Source organism: Dipodomys merriami, unplaced genomic scaffold (genome assembly GCF_024711535.1).
Source record: "Dipodomys merriami isolate MVZ:Mamm:240054 unplaced genomic scaffold, mDipMer1.0.p SCAF_71, whole genome shotgun sequence".
NCBI lineage: Eukaryota > Metazoa > Chordata > Mammalia > Rodentia > Heteromyidae > Dipodomys > Dipodomys merriami.
The window spans coordinates 2,428,452-2,454,056 of record NW_027206302.1 but is presented as its reverse complement, the minus strand read 5'-3'; the positions used below and the strand labels follow the sequence as shown (position 1 = coordinate 2,454,056).

At 41.7% G+C, this 25,605-nt stretch overlaps 1 protein-coding gene across 1 annotated transcript in view; it reads left to right on the top strand.

Moving 5' to 3' along the window:
* The window catches only part of Csmd2 (CUB and Sushi multiple domains 2), a 535,187-nt gene that overhangs the window by 479,351 nt on the left and 30,231 nt on the right, over positions 1–25,605 (top strand). Inside the window, exons 48-55 of the mRNA XM_070008973.1 lie at positions 2,066–2,212; positions 4,821–5,009; positions 9,292–9,477; positions 10,674–10,868; positions 11,925–12,098; positions 14,255–14,428; positions 23,816–23,989; positions 25,361–25,549. Coding sequence (XP_069865074.1) covers positions 2,066–2,212; positions 4,821–5,009; positions 9,292–9,477; positions 10,674–10,868; positions 11,925–12,098; positions 14,255–14,428; positions 23,816–23,989; positions 25,361–25,549 — 1,428 coding nt within the window. The remainder of the gene's footprint in view (positions 1–2,065; positions 2,213–4,820; positions 5,010–9,291; positions 9,478–10,673; positions 10,869–11,924; positions 12,099–14,254; positions 14,429–23,815; positions 23,990–25,360; positions 25,550–25,605) is intronic.

Below are 25,605 nucleotides of genomic sequence, written 5' to 3'. Positions count from 1 at the left end.
GTGTCTCAGCACACCCCAAGCCACTGCACCTTAGAAATTTCATTGTAAACCTCATAGAATTTCTCTCTTACCCTCTGGAACGTAGGAGTGTTGCAGAAACTTCTATGCTAATTGTCCCTAATGGCTCATCAGATCTGATTAATATGGTATCTCCAATATAGTGAAGCAGTATGCTCCATTCTGCAGGATGTCCAGATGGTCCCCATCCCTCATAGTATGCTATGACAGGAAAAGCAGGAAAATTAACATAGCTGTGGGACAGAACAATGAATAGGTACTGTCAACTACCTCATGTGACTGCAATGGCTTCTGACCTTCTTTTCTGATGGGTTTGGAAAAGAATACATCATCAGATCCATGGTTGCCTCCCAGGAAACCATGAGAGTAGGAATCTGCTCTGATGAAGGTACCATACCTGGCACAAATGCCACTACTAGGTTGCTACTTAGTTTAACCTACATGTGGAGTAGAACTGGGCAGTAGAACTGGACTCTGTTTTGTACCAACATCTCTCCTCATAACCCCTCCCCATTCAGAGCAGCCAGGTATCAGCACCAATCCACACTCTGAATCCAGCATCTCACATGTGTTTACACATTCTCATTTCAGCGGTATTCAGCCATCTCAGTAAATATTGGTCAGTCTTTTGAGGAAGAACTAGATGAATCACTGCTATCTACAATTGATCTTAATTTTTTTTGCACCATTTTGCCTTTTCCTTAGCGGAAGTGTTCTAGAATGGGGAGGGAAGCCTGGCCTGGCCTACAAAGTAGAGGAGGGACTGTAACTCTGTATTGGGGGTGACTTTCTTCTTCATCTGATTAGCCATCCCATGGTCTGTTTTACTCGTACCTTTTTGGACTTCCTTCCATCTAGTTAGCCCTTTGGAATCCCATATCCAGCTGGGTGCTGGTGGCTCACGCCTGTAATCCTAACTACTCAGGAGGCTGAGATCAGAGGATCATGCTTTAAAGCCAGCCTGGGTAAGAAAGTTCATGAGACTCTTGCCTCTGATAAATTGCCAAAACAGCTGGAAGTAGAGCTGTGGCTCAAGTGGTAGAGTGCTAGCTTTGACCAAAAGACAGCGCCCAGGATTGGAAAAAAAAAAATCCCATATCCTACAAGCTATTTCTCTAGATACTTCAGGCCAGGCCTTCCTAGCTAGAAGATTCTAGAATCCTGCCAGCTCCACTAGGGAGCCCAATTCCATGATAGTATCTTCTCCCATCCATTTCAGCCCACAAAGGGCAGCATCACCCAATGCTCACTGGTCACCAAAATGCTCTTCACAGCTGACTTTATTAAGTGAGGACATCGGGACCACTGAGGATTACAGTCAGCCTGCAGGGTTGCTGCTGTCAAGACAGACCTGTGGGAGCATCAGCATGCCACTTCCTGAGCCTCTCTACCCTGTGTGTCATGGTTCACCACAGCATTTCTGGTGGTCCCACTTTACTAAACGTAGCTCATCACTCTCTCAAGCTTCTCAACAACATATTAGAACTTCCTCTAGGTACAGAAATCCTGGGTTGTGGATACTCCAGTTTTATGCCACCTGAACCTTGAACCAAACCCCTCAGGCTGCAATCCCAGTCATTTATCTTGGGGAAAATAGGCAGAGAAAAGCCTTTCTCTTGGGGAAGGGATATAGAGCACTCAGCTGTTTATGTTTATGAAACCTGACTCTTTTGTGGTTTTACTGTTATCTATTCCTTCAGTGGATATTTTTGTACATATGGAGGACATCAAGCTGTTTTTAGTGTGTACACAAGAAGTAGGGTAGTCAAGTGGAAGAGTTTCCCCTTTTTGGAAACCAGCTCTCCAGCAACCAGCTGCTTAACCCTAGCCAAGTCCCAAAACAGCAACTAGATGTCATCTTGCCTGCCAATTTCTGTAGGTGGGCAGGGACTTCCTAGAGCAGAGCTCTAGATGGGGCTCAAGAGGAGAGAGCCCTTCTGCAATGTGGAGATGCCAAGTGTCACCCAGCCAGCTGAATCTCATGTCTACATCTGTGGTTCTCTGTAGAGCCAGGATGGCTTATACCTCTGTGTCCTTCTCACTCCAGGTCCCTCAGGACAAAGTCCTCTACTGAAAGCCCTCAGTGGGAATTATTCAGCTCCCCTGATTGTCACCAGCACCGGCAACTCTGTGTACCTGCGCTGGTCATCTGACCATGCCTACAATCGGAAGGGCTTTAAGATTCGGTATTCAGGTGAGTAAGTCATGAGGATTCATGAGAAAGGCCTTGGCCCCTGAACTCCTAAGATACTACCCCACATAAGCCATGATCTGTCTCTTTCATCAAGGTGGTATGCTTTTGTGGGGGGGTTGGGGGCTTCTTTCCTCTAAATCTGTATCCCTGTGACTGTCTGGGTGGTCTTTGACATTTTCCTCCCTCCCTCATTCTACTCCTTTTCTCACATTCTTTCCTCTCCTCCCCCTGCCAGCCTGTGTCTCCAAGATAAGTTTATGATCTAATAATGCCTTAGGGGATCCAGTCTCCTTAGAAATTTAGAAAACGTTAATGTAAATTTCTTAACGAGAAACGAAGCCAGTGAAGAAAAGAAGGAAGAGAACAAATCTCTTATTGGCCAGTGTTAAACAGGTAGTGAAGGTTGGGCTGTGTTTTCAAACCAGGGACATCTCTGCTTCTCTGCAAGCCCGATCTTTTCTGGTTTGTTGTTGTTGCTATTCATTTGACATATAATAGATGCATATATTTGTGGGGTACCATGTGATATATTTTGTGCATATATACAATGCGTAATGATATAATCAAGGAAATTAGTATATCACCTCAAACATCTTTCATTTCTCTGGATTGAGAATATCAAAATCAAGTGTTTTTCAAATAGTAGATAAATTTCCAGTTAGCTACAGTCATTTTCTTGTGCTGTAGAACTCCAGAACTTTATCCTCCTGCCTAACTGTATTTTTGTACCGTATATCTGACCTCTTTTTATACCTTCCCCACTTTCACTCTCGCCTCAAGCTTTGGGAACCCTGACTGTATGCTCTACGCTATAAAATCACTTTTGTCAGCTTGCACATAAGAGTGAGAACCTGTGGCATTTGCCTTTTTGTGCTTGGCTGATTGCTCTTAATATAAGTCTTCCGTTTCTACCCACCTTGCTATAAATGACTGGATTTCAGTCTTTTCTGTGGCAATCTGTATTTTATAGGCCAAGTTAGATCAAAGGCCAGGCAACAATCTATAAGGAACACAAAAGTATCTCTGGGAATGTGATGAAGTAGAAAAAAAATGAATTTATCTGAGCCTCCATCATGGAGATCACTGCCCAGGTTGGAGAAAAATGTGACAAGCTGTTTGATGGCCACATTGAAAGTTAGTGGATCCCAATGAGCTGCTGGCTGGCCCCTGTAGGCTTCATAATAGCATTGAGTATCTGGTGCCTGTGTAGAGTTCCACCATGCACCAGTGCTCCCTTGGCAGTCTCCCTCACTGTGTTTGACCTGAATTCCAAACAAGTGTTGGACACGTTTTTTAACAAGATTAGTTGGAGCTGGTTTTGGTGGTTCACACCTGTAATCCTAGCTACTCATGAGACTGAGATCCAGAAGATGATGTATCTGAGATCCCAAAGATCATATCACTACATCCCTACCCCCCTTCCCTCCCAAAAAAGAGCCTCAGCAAAAGCCAGGCTGGAGACATAGTTTAAATGTTAGAATGTCAGCCAAACAAGCAAGTCAATTAACTGAAGTCCTGAGTTCATATCCTAGTACCACGCAAAAAAGACTATTGCTTGGGAGCTAGTCATGGTAGTATACGACTGTCATCCCAACTACTTTGGAGGCAGAGATAGGAAGATTTATATCCAAGGCCAGCCCAGGCAAAGGCCTGAGCCCCTATCTGAAAAACAATAAAAGAAAAGGCTTTGGCTCAAGTTTTAGAGTAGTTCCCTAGTAAGCTAAAGGCCTTGAATTAGGTCTCCAGTATCACAAAAAGGAAAGATACAAAAAAAAAAAAGAAAGAAAGGATGAGGGAGAGAATAGGAGAAGGAAGGAAAGAGCAAAGGAAAAGAATGCTAGTTGGAAGACATGATAGCACTTGGTAATTTGACATTCTTCCCAACTAATGTTCTGAGCATCTCTGGTAGGGTTTGTGACATGCAGTCTCTTGGGCTAGGGTTTTTGTCTGTTTCCGTCTTTGTTAATTTCCCAGCAGCTGGCACTTAATGTACACTAGAGATCTATTTATTGAACAAATGAATGAAATACATGGAAGCCATCCACTGAGGAGAAACGATCCCTGGGAAATGTAGAGAAATAGATGTCCTGGATTCCCACAGGGGCCCCTACACAACACAAAGAAAAATAACCATTTATTGAACACTAAATGTCCTGGGTTATGCTAGAAGCTTTATAAACATGGTTATTTTTAAATTGTCCCCAACACTTACAATGTAGTTACAGTATTACAGGTCCAATTTCAGTGATCTGTAATAAGTTCAGAAACTGTACAGCTTGGCAGTCACATCTTTTGGGAACCCTGGCAATTGGGTTTCTTTCCAAGGATACCTTGATGCTGAAGGAGTTTGAACACCTGAACTGAGCCACACAACCTAGCCTGTCTTCAAGCCATTAAAAGGACCACTGAGCAGTTATCCTGCTTTCAAATTCGTGTTGCTGTTTTGGCTCCACTTAACCTACTGTCTTTCAATGTGGACCACTCAGACCTTGCTAAATAATTAGCAAAGGACCCAGCAGTGGCAGGGACAAGGAAATACGCATGGGAAAAAGGACAGGGTCCAGCAGGTAGTACGATGTCTGTCTTCATACTTGTACTTGTTGTTCAGCTTCTTACTGCAGCCTGCCCAGAGCTCCACTCCATGGCTTCATTCTGGGTCAGACCAGCACACAGCCGGGTGGCTCCATCCACTTTGGTTGTAATGCAGGATACCGCTTGGTGGGACACAGCATGGCCATCTGTACCCGGCACCCCCAGGGCTACCACCTGTGGAGTGAGGCCATTCCTCTCTGTCAAGGTAAGAAGCACATGGGAAGCGGGTCTCAAGGTACTCTGATCCAGCTCACATCCTGGGCCTCGGTCAGGACTAGTCACTTCCACATGGAAGATTCTGTGGGTTTGATAATGAGTTCATTTCTTTGAGCAGATGTTTATTAAGGATCTGTAGCTTCTCCAGCCCTGGGGATTATATGAACAGAAGGTTTTATTTTCAGAACCAATGGGGGAATATGTGCATGCAGAAATGCAAAATGGCAAGGAAGGACTGTAACAGGAGTAGAAATAGTGTTAGAGAGCCCCAAAGTAAAAAGAGTCCCACCTTCCTCATGAACCAGTGACAGAGGGCTCCCGGAAAGGGGAGAGAGTGTCCCAGGCCTCTGCAGCAAGTGTACTGAGTAAACATTTGAAATGTACCATTGAATTTGCATGCATATTCAGACTGGAAATCTGAGGGGGAAAGTATAGATAAAGAAAAAGAGTGAAAAAGAATTGTAATCCTGTTACGTGAAAGCACTAACATTAACATTTCAGTACATTTCTTTTGTTAACATCTAGTGTGTAAATTGTCATTAGTGTCATGGTTGCATAGGACCCTGGGAAAACTGACATTTACTCAAGCATCACCTTTTTGTCGGTCACATAGAATTCTGTATAATTTGCTTTAGGGATATCCATATTTACTTCCTTAAATATAAAATAATATTTACCCAAACAAACTCCAAGAACTGGAAATAAGAAGGTTTTTTTTCTTTGTTGCTATTTTTGTTTTCTTTATCTTTTGTCTTGTTTGCAAGTTTATCTGTTTGGGGGAGGGTAAAAGGGGCACAGAGAGGGTGGGACAAAGGGCGAACAAATGCAGCAGTGGTACTCACTAGACACTATGTTGAAAATGAACTATGCAACTTGTGGGTAGAGACAGGAGGGAAAAACTGGGAGAAAGCAAGGGAACCAGTGACACTGTTCAAAAAGAATTGTACTTATTACCTGACTTATATAACTGTAACCCCTGTACATCACCTTTACAATAACAATAAAATATATATTAGAAATAATAATAAATTCCAAGCAGTGAGATGATTAAATTATATAACATATGCAGATTTTTATAGTTTTGTTGCCTGGATTAGAACACAGGGCCATGAGCTCTATGCTTGGCTTCTCTGCTTACAAATAGGGCTCTACTACTTGAGCCCCACCTGTAGCCCAGCACTTTGCTGGTTAATTGGAGATCTAGTCTTGCCGAATTTTTTTTATCCTTAGGCTGGCTTCAAAACATAATCCTCCAGGTCTCAGCTTCCAAGTAGCTGGGATTACAGGAGTGAACCACTGGTTTGGCAAAATTTACAGCTTTTGATATTTATTGCTATCTAGAAATATCCTCATTTCTTCTTCTACCATTAACAGTTAATGTTGCCTTTTCTCCCACATGGTGTACTACACTGAAAGAAAGACAAAAGGAAGAAAAACAGCCATTTATAGGCTGTCTAGTTTTTCTTTTTCTTGGTTTCCAGTGTAAATAGTGAAAGTCCTTTTTTCATGACATCAATCATCTCTGTGAACCTCACAACCTTGTGGTTTCTCAAAAAACAGTGTCTTGGAAGTGGCGCTGTGGCTCAAGTGGTAGAGCGCTAGCCTTGAGCTGAAGAGCTGAGGGACAGCCCAGACTTCAGGCCCACAACTGACAAAAAACAAACAAACAAAAGCCAGTGTCTTATCAGTATTCTTTCATAAATCCTAAGCCGAGGTCACAGAAAACTGTCACAAATGACATGTGGTTTCTATCTCTGTGTGTCTAACCTCATCCAACATGGACAAGTCTCCAGAGCTTGAGTAGGAAGCAAGCCTCTCAGCCCCATACTGCTTATGTCTGTCCCCATCCCGCCCTGGAAGGCCCTTGGTCTCAGCTATTCCCTCTGCATTCTCCAGCATCCTGGTTTAATGGCCAATAATCATATGCCCTCCCTCACTCCCCAGTAAGATCATCTCACTCCCTGTGGATTGGGGCCCTGTCATAGCTCCCCAACTACGGAAAAGCAAGTGTGGTCTGTAAGCATTCGTTGCTTTCAAAGACCACACAGTGTACCCTTCCCTAAGTAATGTCTATTCCTCCTATAGAAATACAAAATCAGAGCTGGGAAGGTAGCTCAGGGGTAGAGTGCTTGCCTTGCATGCATGAGGCCCTGAGTTCAATTCCTCAGCACTACATAAGCCGAAAAAGCCGGAAGTGGCACTGTGGCTCTAATGGTAGAGTGCTAGCCTTGAGCTGAAGTACTGAGGGACAGTGCCCAGGCCCAGAGTTCAGGCTCTTGACTAAAAAAAAAAAAAAAAAAAAAGACAAAATCAAGCTGGGTACCGATGGCTCATACCTGCAATCCTAGCTACTCAGGAGGCTGAGATCTGAGGATCATAGTTCAAAGCCAGCCCAGGCAAGAAACTCTGTGATATTCTTATCTCCAATAAACTACCAAAAACTTGGAAGTAGTGTTGTAACTCAGGTGGCAGAGAGTAAGCCTTGAGCAAAAAAACCTTAGGGACACCACCCAGGCCCTGAGCTCAAGCCCAAGGACCAGAACAAAAAATAAACACACACACACACACACACACACACACACACACACACACACATTATCAAACTTCTACATACATTCCTCTCCTGTTCTTTGTACTCAGGAGTTAGTACTGTCCTTTTTATATCTATATCCTGTATCTTGTCATTTCTTGGATCCAGCCTTCTTTTTGATGGAGAATAGCCTCAAGTAAGTTTCTCAGAAAAGATCCATGAAGTAAATTTTCTGAGTCTATAAATGTATGAAACCATCATTAGTTTCACCCTCACGGTTGGCGAGTTGACTAGATAAAACTCTAGGTTATGAATCACTTCCCTCAGCAGCTTAAAGGCTTTGTTCCATTTTCTTTGGACACCCAGTATCACTGACATCCCAGGGATGACATGTCTTTTCTCTCTCTGGGAACTTGTGGGAATAACTGTGTCTCTTTGGACTTCAGAAATTCCAACTAAGAATGGTTCATTTTGTATCTCTTTGGCTGCTTTTCCATCTGAAAACTTTTGTCTTTCTTCAGCCTTAGAAAATGTTCATGTATAATTATTCCATCCCATCTGCTTTCTCTGTTCTCCATCTCTGAAACTCTGAACAGTTGGACTTCCTGGACTTTCCCTGTATGTTTTCAGTCTTCTCTCTGGATTGTTTTTCTATATTCTTGAAATTTTCCTTTTACTTTTAAACAGTGTGTATTTGGGCAAACATTTTTTTAACTTTAAAGAGCCTGTTCCTCATTCTCTTTTTTGCTGTACTTTTCCAAAGCAATGTGTTCTTATTTGGTGCATTCCATATGTCACCTTGACCTTATCAAGATACAAAAACAAAGTCTCATTTTAAAGATCTTGGTTTCCTGTGCTAGATGTTTCCTAAGGGGACTTTTCCCTGATTATTTACTCTCTATCTCATTCCTACTACAGTTTTTCTTCATATGTGTGGTAACCTTTCATTGTTTCTATTTAAAAGTAATAGGTTGATTTTTTTTTCAGGGAGCAGATGTGTTATTTTGTTATTTTATATAAATACCTTTGCCCACTAGGTCTCTACCATTAATAAGAAGCTGTATGGAGGCCAGTATCAGTAGTTCATGCTTGTAATCTCATCTACTTGGGAGGTAGAGATCAGGAGGATCACAGCCTACCCAGAAAGTTTTCAAGACCCCACCTCAACTAATAGCTAGACATAACTGGGATTGCGTGCCTATAATTCCGGCTACCTAGGAAGCTTCACCTTGGAGAATCACAGTGCAGGCAGAGGGATAGCCTTTACTCTGAGAGACCTTAAATCCTAGGATTAAAAGAGCATTCCTCTGGGACAACAACACCCTCTTAGCATCCCCAGATCTTTCAGAGGACTCAGCGCCTCTCACTTTTAGTAGAGAGAGAGAAAAAAAATCTTAATTTTCATTGGAAAGTAGATACTTAAAAGTCTCCACACTGTACTTGTGGGAAAAATGGAAGAGTCTCACCCTGTGACTCTTTCCCAGGTACTTTGAGTCGTAGCCTTTTTTGCTTCATTTAATCCATCAACACACTCAATCGTCATTCCAGCTTCAGATTTGTCGTTTTTAAATTTCTGCTAATAGTCTTTCCATTTTCTTTTGTTTTATTTTGCTGCTTTTCCATTTTATTGGCTTTTACTAGAATTTCATTGGTGCCTTGGGGGGAAAGAAGAGCTCACAGTATGTGCTCAGAATACGACCTTGAACCAGAAATGCTCAGAACATCCTTTCTCCTCTGCTAGCTCTTTCCTGTGGCCTTCCTGATGCCCCCAAGAATGGAATAGTGTTTGGCAAGGAGTACACGGTGGGGACCAAGGCTGTGTACAGCTGCAATGATGGTTACCACCTCCAGGCAGGTGCTGAGACCACCACAGAGTGTCTGGATACAGGCCTGTGGAGCAATCGCAACATCCCCCCACTGTGTGTCCGTGAGTCCTGGGGTGGTAGAGGTGGTATAAGCAGTGGGTGGGTAAGCAGTTGGAATGTGTCCTGCAAGGAGGGAAAAGCATGTTCATGAAGGTTAGGGGACTCGGGAGGGGAGAAGGGTGGGTAGTGGTGTTAGACAGCTTGAGTCTCCATTGAGAGTTACTCTCAGAGCATAGATAAACCAATGTAACCTAAGATGTTTTCATAAGCCATGCTGGAGAAATGTACACATAAAATGTGTCCCTGGATCCCAAGACTTAGAATTGACAACTTTCAAGCCATAGTTGCAAATTGGCACTTTGGATTATCTTTAGAATGAAAATAAAGCTTTTTTGTTTTTTGTTTGGACTACACTGTATTTTTATTTTTAAAGTTTTGGCTCACACCTATAATTCTAACTACTCAGGAGGCTGAGATCTGAGGATTGTGGTTCAAAGCCAGCCCAGGCAGGAAAGACCATGAGACTCTGATCTCCAATTAACTACCAGAAAATCAGAAGTGGTGCTGTGGCTCAAGTGGTAGAGCACTAGCCTTGAGCTGAAGAGCTGAGCCCCACAGCCAAAAATAAATAAAAAGAAGGAAAGAAAGAAAGAAAGAAAGAAAGAAAGAAAGAAAGAAAGAAAGAAAGAAAGAAAGAAAGAAAGAAAGAAAGAAAGGAAGGAAGGAAGGAAGGAAGGAAGGAAGGAAAGAAGGAAAGAAGGAAAGAAGGAAGGAAAGATTATAGGTCAAATCAAGTCCAGGCAGAACTATATGAGAGTCTCCATCTCTAAAATAACCAGCAAAGATGGGGCTAGAAGCATGACTCAAGGGGTAAGAGTACCAGACAAGCAAGTACAAAGCCTTACATTCAAATCTTAATGCAGACCAAAAATAAAAACATTTTTAATCCTTTTTGAGTTTATAGTGTGATGAACCAGATAGGTCCATCTGACAAATGGACTGTTCAATCACACATCTAAAAATCAGCATTGACTAAATATCATCTGCCTCCATTTTTATTGATTATTTTTGGCAGTTCTGTACTCCCTAGTTTGCCAAACCCACTCCCCCAATCATCTTTTTCATTTTTTTACCAAAGCTGCCTAGGGACTGAAGCTTCTTGTCACGGTTACTGCAGTAGACCCTTCTAGTTCCCAGCCCAGGACTCTTGGAATGTTATCTATAATTTCACAGTCTTCCTCCCTTCTTGCTCCCCCAGCTGTCACCTGCCCTGATGTCAGCAGCATCAGCGTGGAGCATGGCCGGTGGAGACTTATCTTTGAGACCCAGTACCAGTTCCAGGCCCAGCTGATGCTCATCTGTGACCCTGGCTACTACTACACTGGCCAAAGGGTCATCCGCTGCCAGGCCAATGGCAAGTGGAGCCTTGGAGACTCTATGCCCACTTGCCAAAGTAAGCCCAGGAGGGGAGAGTGGGCACTTTTGCATGCATGGTGCTGCCTACGAAGCACAGCGGAAGAGAAGAGGGTTATTTCCAGGGATCATGGGCTATCTCTTTTTGGACTCTCACTGAGAATTGGGGAGATTATAAAAGCCTATTTCTTAAACAAAGTACTTCATACCATCTTTTAATCTCATTAGAAATCGCCTTTTAATAAGTTATCCAGGTCAGCATACACAGATTAATTTATTTGGCCCCAATTATATGTCGGTACTATTCAAGTACAGAGAGAAAAGATGGTGACTTCTGCCTGCAGGGAGCTTACAGTCTACGGGAGATATAGACAAAGAAGGAATGCCCTTGTGGTGTGTGATGAGACCTTTGAAGAGCAGTGGACAGTGGGAATGAGGACAGCACAGATGACAACCCTGAGTCTGTCTGCCTCTCTTGTACTGTTAACTGTTTTATCTTTGGTTCTTTGAAATAGTCTCAAAGCTCAGGGTTCCCAGAAAGCAAGACAGAGACAGAGATTCACTAGAGAGTGTGCCTGGGATCACAAAATGGAAGCCTTGGGCCCCATGGGTAGAATTTCACCGTATGTGGCAGAGTAGCAGCCACCAGTGTGGAACAGCCCACTGCAACGTAGCCTCAGTGACCTCAACTAATACATCATTCAGAGGCCATCTCATGCCCTGCTGAGGACTGTGAGGCTGCCACTTAGGCTCAGCTATGTAGGGGGAGATTGTTGGCATTGGTTGCCCTGGATACAGGGGAGCATGCCACAGAATCTACCTGAACTACCTGAGGTTTTTTAAAAGCATATACACCTGCACTTTACCTCCAGAGATTGTGGATCATGCATCTCAGGAAGAGCCTGAGTATGTTAACAGTCCCCCACCCCGTGTTTTTAGGGACCCCTGGGTTGAAATAGTCACAGTGCACATCATAGTACTAAGTTTCAGAGGCTCAAGGTTAAGCAGGCCTTCCTTTGTTACTATTTCTGCTCATCAGAAGCAGCCCACAGCCTCCTTCTGGGCTGGCTTACTGAGTATTTCCTGATCCTTGTAGTCATCTCCTGTGGAGAGCTCCCCGTGCCCCCCAGCGGGCACCGCATCGGGACATTGTCTGTCTATGGGGCAACTGCCATCTTCTCCTGCAATTCCGGATACACGCTGGTGGGCTCCAGGGTGCGGGAGTGCATGGCCAATGGGCTCTGGAGTGGCTCCGAAGTCCACTGCCTTGGTGAGTACCCACTCCAGGCCCATCTTACATGCCTTCAAACAGCTGCCTGTATCTACTCTTAAAAAGTGCTTACGCCAGGTACCAACTATCAGACATCCACTATGACTACAACCCAGAACCAGTTTCTGTTAGGGCAGCTAAAATAACACTTTCAAGTCTGAGGAGACAAACCTCTGAGAGGTTCTCATTATCACCAGCATAACCAGAATTGACCCTGGCATGATGCATGCAGCTCCAGCTTCCCCCTTACAGAGACACAATCCCATAATGCATTTCAAATACCCTTTATGTCATAGTAGAAAATTATTTAAGTATGGTTATTGGTGGCTCAGACCTATAATCTTAGCTTTTCAGGAGGTTAAGATCTGAGGATCGTGATTCAAAGCCAACCTGGGCAGAAAACATCATGAGACACTTATCTCCAATTAACCATCAAACAGCCAGAAGTTGAGCTGTGGCTTAAGTGATAGAGCACTAGCCTTAAGCAAAGAAACTAAAGGATAGGGCCAGGACCTGAGATAGGGACCAGGACCTGAACTAAAGCTCCAGTACTTGCACACCACATACACACAAACACGCACGCACACACACAGAATTATTTTAAATATATGTTAGATATATATCAATTTGTATAATTTTATAGATGCTGGTCAAATTTGCTTAGTATAGATGTACATCAATTTATATAATTGATATAACATATATAATTAATGTACAGCTATACTAAGTAAATAACAGACACCTATAAGACATTCTGACTCACAAGAGGCAGTTTTATTTCTTCAATGACTGATAGACTCCTTGCCTGAGTCTTAGATTCTACATTCTCTCTCTTACTCCTGCCTTGGACCTCTAAAATCTAAAATGTCTTAGCCACACAAACCTAATAGAAAAGACTGAGTGTTGTACTCTGGAGACCAGTGCTACCCTCCTAGGTCTCAGGCTCCAATTAAGAACACAGTCTTAGAAGGAGGTCAGAAGCAAAGGAACACCAGGAATATGCCCTACCCAACTCATTTAGCAAAAACATTTGCCTTAATGAAGAAACTGTAAGTTGGCACCAGTGGCTCACATCTGTAATCCTAACTACTTCAAAGGCTAAGATTATTGGGATTGAGAATAGGGGATATCCCAGGCAGAAAAAAAAAATCTAGGAGACCCCTTCTTAACCAAGAGCACGATGTGGTTATGCACACCATTACCCTAGCTACTACGAAGTCTAACCTAGGTAGAACCTGCCCCAGTGCACAGGAAACAAGTCTCTGTCTGAAAAATAATCAATAAAAATAACCATCTCTGGAGGCATGGAACAGCAGTAAGAGTACCTGTTTTGATGGTTGTAATTAGAGCATGATGCTTCCTATGAAATAAAATAGATGCACAGAAAACACTACTTGATTTGAAAAAGAAAGCAGTAGTTCCTGTAGTAGTTCTCCATCACTGTGAGAAAATACTTCAGACTATCAATTTACAAAAAAGAAAGATTTATTTGGGCTCCCAGTTTCAGAGTTTTCAGTCCACAATCACTTTTCACCATTATCTATCTTCATGCCTATGGAGAGGCAGTATACCATGGGCAAGCGTGGGGCATTGAAGCCAAGAAGCAGAGAGAGACAGAGACAGAGACAGACAGAGATAGAGACAGAGAGGAAGTGGCCAAGGTTCCAGTATTCCCTTTAAGATCACACCCCCATGACCTAACTTCCTACCACTAGGCCCCACCCCCTAAAGGTCCCACAACCTTCTCTTAGTACCACACTGTGGAACCAAACTTTTAACTTATGGACCTTTGGAGAACTTATCCAAATTCCAGAAATCCCAGAGACCAGGATCCAAATTCCAGAAATCCCAGAGACCAGGAACAGTGATAACTTCCCACTTGCATACAAAGAAACTAAAAGTCAGAAGGGATGGCAGTTGAGATGCAGTTTGGGGACTGAAAGTTGCTAAACCCTCAACACCATTTCTTCCATGTATAGGATTCTTGAAGTCACTTCTGAATCACTCACTAAGGGCAGATGGGAAAATGATGGATGTTGGGGGGACTTGGTCCTTTTCTCATTGTCTATGCCTCTCCCTACCCTGACCAAGCTCTGTACCTCATTTTCTAGAAGCTCCTCCTGATTTACTTTCTCCTCCATCTTTCTCCACCAAAGCTGGACACTGTGGGACTCCTGAGCCTATTGTCAACGGACACATCAATGGGGAAAACTACAACTACCGGGGCAGTGTGGTGTACCAGTGCAATGCTGGCTTCCGCCTCATTGGCATGTCTGTGCGCATCTGCCAGCAAGACCATCACTGGTCGGGCAAGACTCCTTTCTGTGTGCGTAAGTATGTCATCCATTCTCCCTAGTTGTGGGCTCAGATCCAACATGGACTTTCTTCAGTTCCTCTTGATTATATTTGCTAGGGGTTTTGTTTATTTGTTCATTTTTAATTTTATTTTGAGAGATGAAATCATTTCATCTATTATTTTCAGGTCTCTACATCATCCTGCTGTAAAATTTATTATTTCCTTCCTTGGGATTTTTTTTTTTTTGGTCAGTCGTGGGGCTTGAACTCTGGGCGTGGGTGCTGTCCCTGAGCTCCTCAGCTCAAGGCAAGTGTTCTACCACTTGAGCCACAGCACCACTTCCGATTTTCTGGTAGTTAATTGGAGATGAGTGTCTCACAGATTTTTCTGCTTCAGCTGGCTTTGAACCACAATCCTTAGATCTCAGCCTCCTGAGTAGCTAAGTGTGAGCCACCAGTGCCCAGCTTGAGATCTCTTTTGTTTTACTTTTCTGTCCATTTTCTAGATTTTTGGATTGAGTATTTAATCTACCTATTTTCATTTTTTCACTACATCGATTTTTATAGATACATGTATTAGAAACCATGAAATTTCTTTTGGTCAGCAGTTTTAATTGTGTCTCATGTTTCTAATAATGAATATGTATTATTTATTATAAATTCTGTAGTTTTGTAGTTTTTAATTTTCCCTTCTACTTAGACTTTTAATACAAGGATCTTTTTAAAAATTTCTAGGCAAAAGGGCCTTTTTGTATTTATTTATGTACTTTTTTATTTAGGTTTTTATTTTTTATTATTTACAATTTTATGCCACTGTATACAATATTTCCACCTCACGGAATATACTAGTGCTTTTTTGTGGCCTAAAATTTGGCCAATTTTTATGAATTTCCCATGTGTACCTGAAAACCAGGAACTATGGTATAGATACAGATAGATGAAGAGAGAAAGAGAGAGAGAGATTCATAAGATATGTGATTTATAAATAATGTTGTCTAAATCCTCCATATTCTTACTTATCTTTTTCCCCATGTGATTTTGTTCTGAAAGATGTGTTTAAAGTTTCCTATCAGTGTAGTTCTATTTTTTTCTTTGCATGTTTGTAGGTTCTAATGCATAAAAGCAGTTGTTGTGTTACTTGGCATACAGATATTCAAAAGTACTGTATCTCCATTACAAATTGTCACTTTTAGCCTTGTAAGATGTCTTCCTCATCATTTTTAACTTTCCAGCTCGAATATTACTTTCTTGATACTAAGCTTAAAACTCCTACTCCCATCTTTTTCCTGTCACACCTTCAACCATCTGTTTAATGATGGATGAATTTCTTAAATTAAGTATGACTCTTATGTGCAGTAATAGATTTGGCATTGCCTTATGAGCCAACTTGGAAATCTTCTTATTTGTAGGTTAAACTCATTTACATACATTGACAGGTCTCAAATGTTCAATCTTAATTATGTCATGTTTTATCTAATATAAAAATATTATATTTATGATGTATTCCATAAAATATGCTTTCTTTGCCTTTTTATTATTGTATATTAATTGAACAAAGGTATTTCATTGTGATACATATACACACGTACATATAATGTATCTGATCACATTCACCTCCTCCATTATTCTTTTTCATCTCCCCACTTTTTTTTTAACCAGTTTCATTACGCTGCTTTTACACATGTATATATAATGTAATGTGTTCCTGGTCATTCTCTATAATCCTATCCTTTCATCCTCACAGTCCCCCTTTTTGGCAACCCTGGAGTTTGAACTCAAGGACTTACCCATACAAGGCAGGTGCTCTACTGCTGAGTCACACCTCCAGCCTTGCTTCTGGCTGGTTACTTTTGAGACAGGTTCTGACTTCCCACCCAGGTGCAAGCTTAGACCCTGCTTTTCCCAGTTATGACTCTTGTCATTGCTGAGATGATAGTACATACCACTGCATCCAGCTTCCCTCTGTTGAGATAGTCTTAAGACTTTTCTGCCCCAGCTGTCCTGAAACTGAGACCCTTTCAGTCTCAGCCTCTCACATAGCTTGGGATATTGGTGTGAACCACTATGCTCAGCTATGGATCTCACAAACTTTTCTGCCCAAGCTGGCCTCAAACTGCAGCCTCTTAAGTAACTAAGATTACATTCATAACTATATGCCCCTGACACATAGTTTATAAAAGTCCCCATTTTACAATCATGTTATTATATTTTAGGTCACAATTCTATGTATTTCATCTACATGAAATATGTCATTCTGCGGTGTCATATCCATGTGATATTTAATCTCTCCAAGTTTGTCTTATCTCACTCAGCATGATCTCCAGTTCTATCCACTTTCTTGCAAATTAGATTTCATCCTTCTTTATGGCTGAGTACTCAATTCTGTATATAACCACATTTTCTTTATCCATTCATCTGTTTTGAGACACCTACACTGAATCCTTAGCTTGGCTGTTGTAGATAGTGCTACAATATGCATGTATACCTATTATATGTTGACTTACATTCTTTTAGATATGTGTCCAACTGTGATATACAAGATAATATGGTACTTCTGTTTTCAGGGTTTTTTTTAAGTCCCTACTTATTTCCATACTAACTTCAGTAATTTACATTGCCAGGATTTGTTTTTGCTTGTTTTCTTGATGATAGTCTCTGACTGAGGTAACTCTCAATATCAGCCTGGGTGTTGTAGCTCACTTCTGCATCCCAGATGTCTGGGAGGTAAAGATTGGGCAGATTATGCTTTGCTTAGGCAAAAAGTTTGTGGAACCCTACCTATCTCAATCAATAAGGTGGGTATGATAGTACGTGCTTTCAATCTTAGCTGCATGACATGCTATAGATAGAAGGATTGCAAACCATAGTCAGTCCAGTTATGAATGTAAGAAGTTCCTACCTGAGAATCAACTAAAGTGTGTGTGGGGGTGGGGAACTCTGTAATATTTATTATTTACATTTCCTTTATAATCATGAATGTTGAACATTTATTCATGAGGTAATTTGCCATTTGTACTCCTTTCAAGAATTGTCTGTTTGGTTCTTTTGCTGTTTGATTTTTTTAGTTCTTTATATATTCTAGGTATTAGTCCTTTGTCCAATGAGTAACTTGCAAATATTTTCTCCCATTCTGTAGGTTGCTTTTTCATTCTAGTAACTGTTGCCTTTGTTATACAGAATCTTTTTAATTTGATGAAATGCTGCTTTTCAATTCTTGTTATAATTTCCTGAGCAATTAGAATCCTGTTCAGATTCTATCCTCAAATATGGCTCTATCTTCAAATGTTTCACCTGTGTGCTTTTTTTCAGATGACAGAGGGATATAGTTTCTTCTGTTCATTTTCATAACACTGTTAGAGAGTCTTTTGCTCAACTGTCTTTTGCTCAACAAGTGGTAGAGTCTCTTGTAGTTCATAGTTTAAATTTTGTTGTTATATGTGTGGAGGGTAGGACCAATCAATAATCTGTTCTGCTTTCACCCTAGAATATTCTTTTATTTATATACTGGAAGCCACTAGTAGTGGAAGCCACTACTAGCCACAGGAGGTCTATAGTCTTGGGGTCAAGCACGTTCCCACTTGCTGCACAAGTCACCAAACTGTGCCCTAGGGACAGCAAGTATCCAAGCCTAGGGAGTTCCTCCAGAACAGCAGAGCATAGAAGTCTGCAGTGACAATAAAGAACTAAGAGACTTAGGCACTCAGCCCACCAGTCTCAGTGCTTTTAGACTCAACCTAGTAAGTAGTTCACCACTCTGTGGGAAGGAAGAAGTTGGGGAGATCACAGTATCCCTGGGTCCTGTGTTCAGAACTCTCAACCCAACTGGTAGCAGATACCTGCACCCAGCATGCAGCTCCAGGCCATATATTCTACCAGCCAGGGACTCAGTGTATTGTGTCCCATTGATCTTCAGGTAATAGGACTTTCTCTCACCAGGAAGGACAGGACCACTTATGGTTGTGCTCTTTATTCTCAGCAGGTCCATATAAACTTTCTTGCTGACACACTGTGGCAAGATATAACATGACCCCCTAAACTGCCATTTTTTTCTTGTTTTCAAGTGCCCAGAGTACCTTTGTCTTATATCATAGGTGCCCTTGCTCACGACAGCACCTTTCTATAACCCTCTACATTATGGGGAACAAAAATCTTTCTTGTCTGATGCTACTCTACCACACATAGGAAGTCAGTGTTGCACCAAAACTATGCACTGTGTTTAAGGCTGACAGGAGGCGTGTACTGTCTTCTAGCTTACATTGTGGTGATGTGTCAACTTCACCTTCCTACCAGGGAGCCTAGGCTGGAACTTAAAGACTGTTTCCTATTTCACCTTTCTGTTTCTCCATGTTTTTAAGTTGTCCTGTACCTATTTAAGAATGCCCATTGTATGTAGTTTCTCTTTTGTTACTCTTGACTTTTCATTCATGGAGTCAAATTGCCCAGCTTTAGCTCATAGTGTGTGTGTGTGTGTGTGTGTGTGTGTGTGTGTGTGTGTGTGTGTGTGTGTGTGTGTGTGTGTGTGTGTGTGTGTGTGTGTGTGTGTGTGTGTGTGTGTGTGTGTGTGTGTCCACAGCTTCACTTTCAATTTATTTACTAGTTAATTGGACATAAGTCTCATGGACTTTCCTTCCTAGTTAAGATTACGGACATGAGCCACCAGCTCTAGGGCTTGGCTCTTTGCTTTTTTTTTTTTCAAACACTTCTTTTGGCATTTAAGATTTGGATCTTTTTCCATTTGCTTACTTTTATACTTATAACACTGTAATGCCATATATCCCCTGTTTCATTATTTATCCTTTTATTATCTAGTTTATCAATATTTAATAGCATTCTTTAACTTTCATATATTGGCCAGACCACAATCCATGAGCTTATTGAATGCTCTTTTCCCCTTTCTCTTTCCCTTTCCTTTTTACTTGCACTATTTCTGCTTTGTCAAGGCATAAGACATTTATTATGATAGTGTTCCATATTATGCTTCTGTCCTTTTGCCTCACCTTTACCCTCCTCCTGGATTTACACTTAAATACAGCAAGCATGCACAAATGTTGAAGTTTTCTCAATTATCTTCTAGTAAAGTCTTTAAAAGATTTTTCAGTAACATCCTAATGTACCCCAACTTGTTGCATAGTTTAAACTGTTGGTCTGTACCATAGAATTTGAAGTATTGGAAGTGTACTCAGCCATAGAACATTTACCTAACATGCTCAAGGCCCTCAGTTTTAGTTGCCAGTACCACAAAATAAAAACCTGTAAAGACAACAGAATTGGATATAATTAATATATATAATATATTATATAATTTAATAATATGCAAGAATATCTAACATATAATAATTATATAACCAATTATTGCTATGACTTTCTAAGATACTCCTTCCATTTTATTTTACCTTGTGTGTTTGTCTTCTTGTTTGGTCTCAGGATTATACCTATTTAAGTTATGCAGTATAATGTTTGTATGTACACATGCATAGAGAAATGATTGCAACAGTCAAGCAAATGAACATTTCCATTTTCTCAGATACTTATCTCTGAGTATATGTGATAGGAACACCTGAAATCTATTCTCCTAGGAAATTTCCATTCATTATAAACTTTAGTCATCATGCTGCATTTATTCTATGTAATATTTATTCTATGTAATATTAGCAACTTTGAACCTTTTGGCCAAGTCTCCCCATTTCTCTCATGTCCCCTAGGTAACTGCCACCTGCCCTCTGTGTCTGTGAATTCAGCATTTAGAATTATAATATTAGTCTAATTCTATCTTAATAAGTTATTTGGTGGTTTTCCAGAGTTCTTGATTTTTTTTCTTCCTTTTTCCCTAGAGCCTAATATTTTTACTAACATGTGCCTTAAAGCTGACTGTTCTAAGACCATTTCCCAGTATTCTGTAGGTATTCAAATATTCAGACATTTTCATTGCTTTATTTCTGAAAGATTTTTCTTCTATTGTAATTCTAAATACTAGTTCTGGTCACTATGCTTGGTTTTATGCTTGTTTCTCTGCTTCCAAGTAATTTAACGTTTGTAGCATTCTCTGTCTTGCAGCTATCCTACAGACTTGAGGTTGTTTTTTTTTTTTGTACTTGTGTTTGTTCTTCTTATTAATTTTCATTTTGGGGATTTAGGTGATCATTATCCTTGGCTGCCTAGAAGTAATTTGGGAAATTATTCACTTTTTAAAGTTCCCTAATGAGAGCCTTTATGTAAAATGCAAGGACTTGTTCTTAATTTTTATAACATGGATTTTTATTTTTTAATTCTTCATTTTCATTTGATCTTTTATATGCAAGTTAGGACAATAAAATAATGAGTCTTTTCTGTAGCAGTGGGTGAAAAGTGGTCTTGATGACTTAAGTATTAGGTTTACAGAAGCAAGACTCATCTGTATACAGTCATTCTTTTAGATGTGGTTTTAAAAGAAATCACATTTATTTCCAGCTAAGGGCACAGACTTAAATGCCTTCAGCAAACTGTCACATCAAGATATTTGTGTGTAAATAGTGTGGTATGCTGGGGCCTAACTTAATGATGTCCAACTTGAGGCCTACGTTGTAATAATGATTAGTGCAGCTCAAAGTTGGACCCTCAGGTACGGGCCACCTGAGTTCACATCCCAGAATAACCTGCCATCAGCCCCATGACTCTTATGACTGTAGACAACTCAGCCACCTTCTCTCAGTCCTCATTCTCTCATCTCGGAAAAGCAGGAACCTCAGAGACTACTGTGATTTTAAATGAATTAATACATATGTATAAATGGTTAGAATGGTACTGGTGCTGCACTGATGACACTGCTTATACTGTGATGATGATGATGATGATGATGATGATGATGATGATGATGATGATACAGACAATGGCAGGGATTATCGCCACCTGTCATACCACAGAACCCATTATCCCTGTGCCAAGCCCCATTCTCTCCTGGATCACAGATTTTGTGTGTTCTCTGGAAAAGAAGGCAGAAGCAAAAGAATAAGGTTTGCTGTTTTCTATGTTTCCACTTCCATCACACATAAATTCAAGGTTCCCAGTATCAACTCAACTCTCACTCTCCCAGCTCTCCTCTATACTTCCTCTACCAGCTCTCATGACCTTTCTCCACTTAGCTGCTTCACACTTTTATCTGTCTTCTACAGATCCACACTCCATCACCTTATTTGCAGTGTAAACATGCAGCTAAAAAACCATAAGGGTGACCAACAATCAGAGAAGCAGGGTTCAGAACTCAGAGGAACCACTTAGAAATAGAGCCACTTGATTGGGGCTGGGAAGGTGGCTCAGTGGTAGAGCGTTTGCCTTGCATCCAAGAGGCCGTGGGTTCGATTCCCCAGCACCACATAAGCAAAAAGAAAAAAAGCCAGAAGTGGCGCTGTGGTTCAAGTGATAGAGCGCTAGCCTTGAGGGACAGCACCCAGGCCCAGAGTTCAGGCCCCACGACCGGACCCAAAAAGAAAAAGAAAAAGAAATAGAGCCACTTGAACAAATTACCTTAAATCTCTGAAAGTTTGTTTGCCCATTGAGAAAAGGATGGCACTACCCTTAGAGGAAAGGGGATAAAATATGTTAATGCCTGTAAATCTGAACAACAGAATGATCTCAGTCCCTTATGTTGCACAGGTGATAGTATCTATCAATGAGGCCTTCCACTTCCTGTTTCCGTACCCACACCTCCATCCTGTCTGCATTCTCCCTTGTCCACTCTTCCCCTCCTCTCAGTAATAAAAGAAGCTCGCTCCTGACCCAGATGAATCCCCACCCCTCCTTCCTCCTCAGTGAACTCAGTCTAGTTTTACCTCTCTCCTCTATTCTGCTGCCCTAACATTTCTGCAGCTTGGCCTAAAAGACATAGTCAACACATGCTTTCTGAGTACCTTCCAGGAGCCACGCATTGTGCTGGATGTTGTAGATAAACATGAAATGAATGTGCCATGATCTCACCCTTGGGAAATTTAGGGCCAAGGGGTCCATGTGCTCAAGCTCCAGCTAGATGCTCAGGCCTCAGTAAGACCACTGCTTTTCTCCTAGGAATGCCTTGTCCTCCCCTTTGCAGCTGGTATTATCCCCTACAAAAGTAGACTGATTGTGTGTATGTGTGTGTGTGTGTGTGTGTGTGTGTGTGTGTGTGTGTGTGTGTGTGTGTGTGTGTGTGTGTGTGTGTGTGTACTTATTTTAAGAAGTTGGACATGCACCTGTAGAGGTTGCCAAATGGAGAATCTACAGACAGGTTTGGGAAGGAAAGTGGGTTGGAGCCCCAGCAGAGAATTGCTATTCAAGGTTGAAGGCTATTTTCTGGAAGAAGCCTCTCTTCCTCCTGAAGTGAAGTCATATCTGTGAAACCCTTCAACTCATTGGGTGAGGGCCACCCATGTTATGAAGGGTGATCGCCTTTACTCGGTCTCCTACTGTAATCTTTCAAATAACTTCACCAGAACATGGAGAATGTGTGTGACCATATATCTGGGCACCATAGCCTAGACCCATTGATAAAAAAAATTAGCCATGACACAGCTGTGCTGCTTGAAAAGTTACCCATTTACATTGTTCCCACATTTTCCCTTTATTAGAAGCAAAAGCCACTATAGAATTCTTTCTTCATCACTTCTCTGCTCCAGCCAGAAATTACCTGCCCAGCAATAAGAGCCCTGGTACTGGGCATGATGCACTGTCCTGGGGACCCTGCTGCCTGGGAGTAGCAGGACACGATCTGGAGATGAGCAGAGAGCAAGCTCAGGACCCAGAGGGCATAAGGAACTAGTATATGGGCAAGGGAGAAGGTACCTGGAGGTGATCAGGTGCTCCTGAGGCTTCTTGGACAGAGCTTGTGTCCTGGGAATGTAAGGCAGGAAATAAGCTAGAGCTGCAACTCAGCAAGAGATGCTTCCAGTCACTAGGGATACCAATGATGGATGCTCTTCTGTGTTCGTCTTACTTGAGCTACTGGGGAGTCTAACATGAGGGGGGGACTGTCCCCCTGGCTTTGGTGTCCACTGCCCATGCTGCCAAGCTTTGTTGGGTTATATATGAACCTTCCTCAAGTCCTTCTGCAGACTTTTGCCTATCCATATTTAAGAAGGTGGCATCCCAAAGGTCATCCCCAGAAATTCTTCTCTAACTTCTCAAGAATGTTTTGTAACCTTTAGAGTATAATGCAGTTCATGACCCTTTGCCAATCTGGTGAACATGATAGATCCTCATCCAAGCTGGCTGCCTATACTCAATTCCATGTGTATAATGACAGTGGGTTCATAAACCCTGTGAAGCTTATCCTCACTCTCCCACCAACCTCATTGACATGGCCAAGTCCTTCTCTCCCTGGAGACCCAGTTCTGATGTCATGTCAGGGAGAAGAGGATGAATCTTGAAGGTATGTAATAATCACAAGGCTTACCTATCTTCTCTTTTGGTTACAGCAATTACCTGTGGGCACCCAGGCAACCCTCTCAATGGCCTCACTCAGGGAAACCAGTTCAATCTCAACGATGTGGTCAAGTTTGTTTGCAACCCTGGGTACATATCTGAGGGGGCTGCTAGGTCCCAGTGCCTGGCCAGTGGGCAGTGGAGTGATGCACTGCCCACCTGCAGAAGTGAGTTGCCTTTCTTGTCCCCCCTGCTTTTCTCACTACCTCTGACATCTGTGTTTCTGTAACCAAGGAATAAAGCCCAGTGAATTCAGTCCTGATGGTATTCCTATTCAGACAAGAAATTCAGAGATAAGGACTTTTTCCAACCCCTAGATAGAGAGTTATGTAAAATTTCCACATGAATTTCCATAGGAAAGTCAAAACTTAGTTTCATTTTTCAAGACTTGTTTATATTTCATGGAACAAATAATTTGTCATAGTTGTAAAGTCCCATTAATTTTATTTTTTCTTGGTACAGAAGTTTCTTTTCTCATATAAACAAGAAATCTAGAAGCAGTACTGTTTCTGTAGCTGCTCATTGAAATCTAGAGCAACATCTTGATGGTTCCTCATGGTTGCAAAATAGATTCTGAAGCTCCTTTGCAACTACATTAGATAGTCACCTATGCTAGTGGAAAATGTGAAAGCAGTAGAATTGGAATTAAAAAGTAAAAAAGCAGAGGCGTCTAAGAATTAAGATGAAAGGGACACAAAGGAAACCAAAGACTTAAGAGCCAGACAACACAGAAGATATTCTGGCCTCATTTGGATTACTTAGGAAGAAACTTCTAAAGCTTTTAAAGGCTTTTTATGGCAATGACGTCAAAGGCTTGTCAAAGGCAAAACTACTGGATAGTGCCTTATCAAAGAGGAAAGGGTATATTCCTGCTCATTCCATTCTGAATGTGAGACTCGGGCAAGAAAATGGACTTGTGCTTTGAAAGCCAACGCATTTATGGTATATTGTCATTCTGCAAAAATTTCACTCTCATTTTTTTTAATAAAACTGCTTTAGAAGCACTTGGACATTTTAAAATCAATTGTATTTCCCAGGGCATTTATGGTTCCCTAAAATATGCATAAAAGTATTTCAACCTATTTCCAAGAGACCAGTTGCCGTTCAAGTCAGTTCAAATGTGTCACTTTTACCATGGACAAGCTTGCTGTGGGGGCCACTTTGGGCCAGGGACCAGGTACACCGAACTGAGATGGTTGTACCTTCCAGGAATGCAAGTACAGCAAGAACTCACAGTCCCAACTGGCAGTCAACAAGAGCACTAAAGAGGGCAGGGCTATCCGGTCCAGCCAGCCTTTCTAAGGATAAATGAATCACCTGACCAAGTGACTAAGGTGGACAGAAACCTGCATCTACCAGACCCCACCCCTACCCCTCAACCCCTAATCCCTGCAGACAGGACCTGCCTTGTCAACTAGCTTTGGAGATTTTGCTGGGCTGAGAATGCTTGTCTGTCAAGACTTCTGAGTTTGCATTTGAAAGCTGAGTAAAATCCTCCCATCCATGTTTCTATCTCCAATCATCCCATTCCGTCACAGTCATCAACTGTACAGATCCCGGGCACCAAGAAAACAGCATCCGACAAGTCCATGCCAGCGGCCCGCACAGGTTCAGCTTCGGAACCACTGTGTCCTACCAGTGCAACCACGGCTTCTATCTCCTAGGCACCCCAGTGCTCAGCTGCCAGGGAGATGGCACCTGGGACCGACCCCGCCCACAGTGTCTCTGTGAGTAGATGCACCTGTGTGGAGTAATTGGCAGGGTGTGACATGCCACATCACTC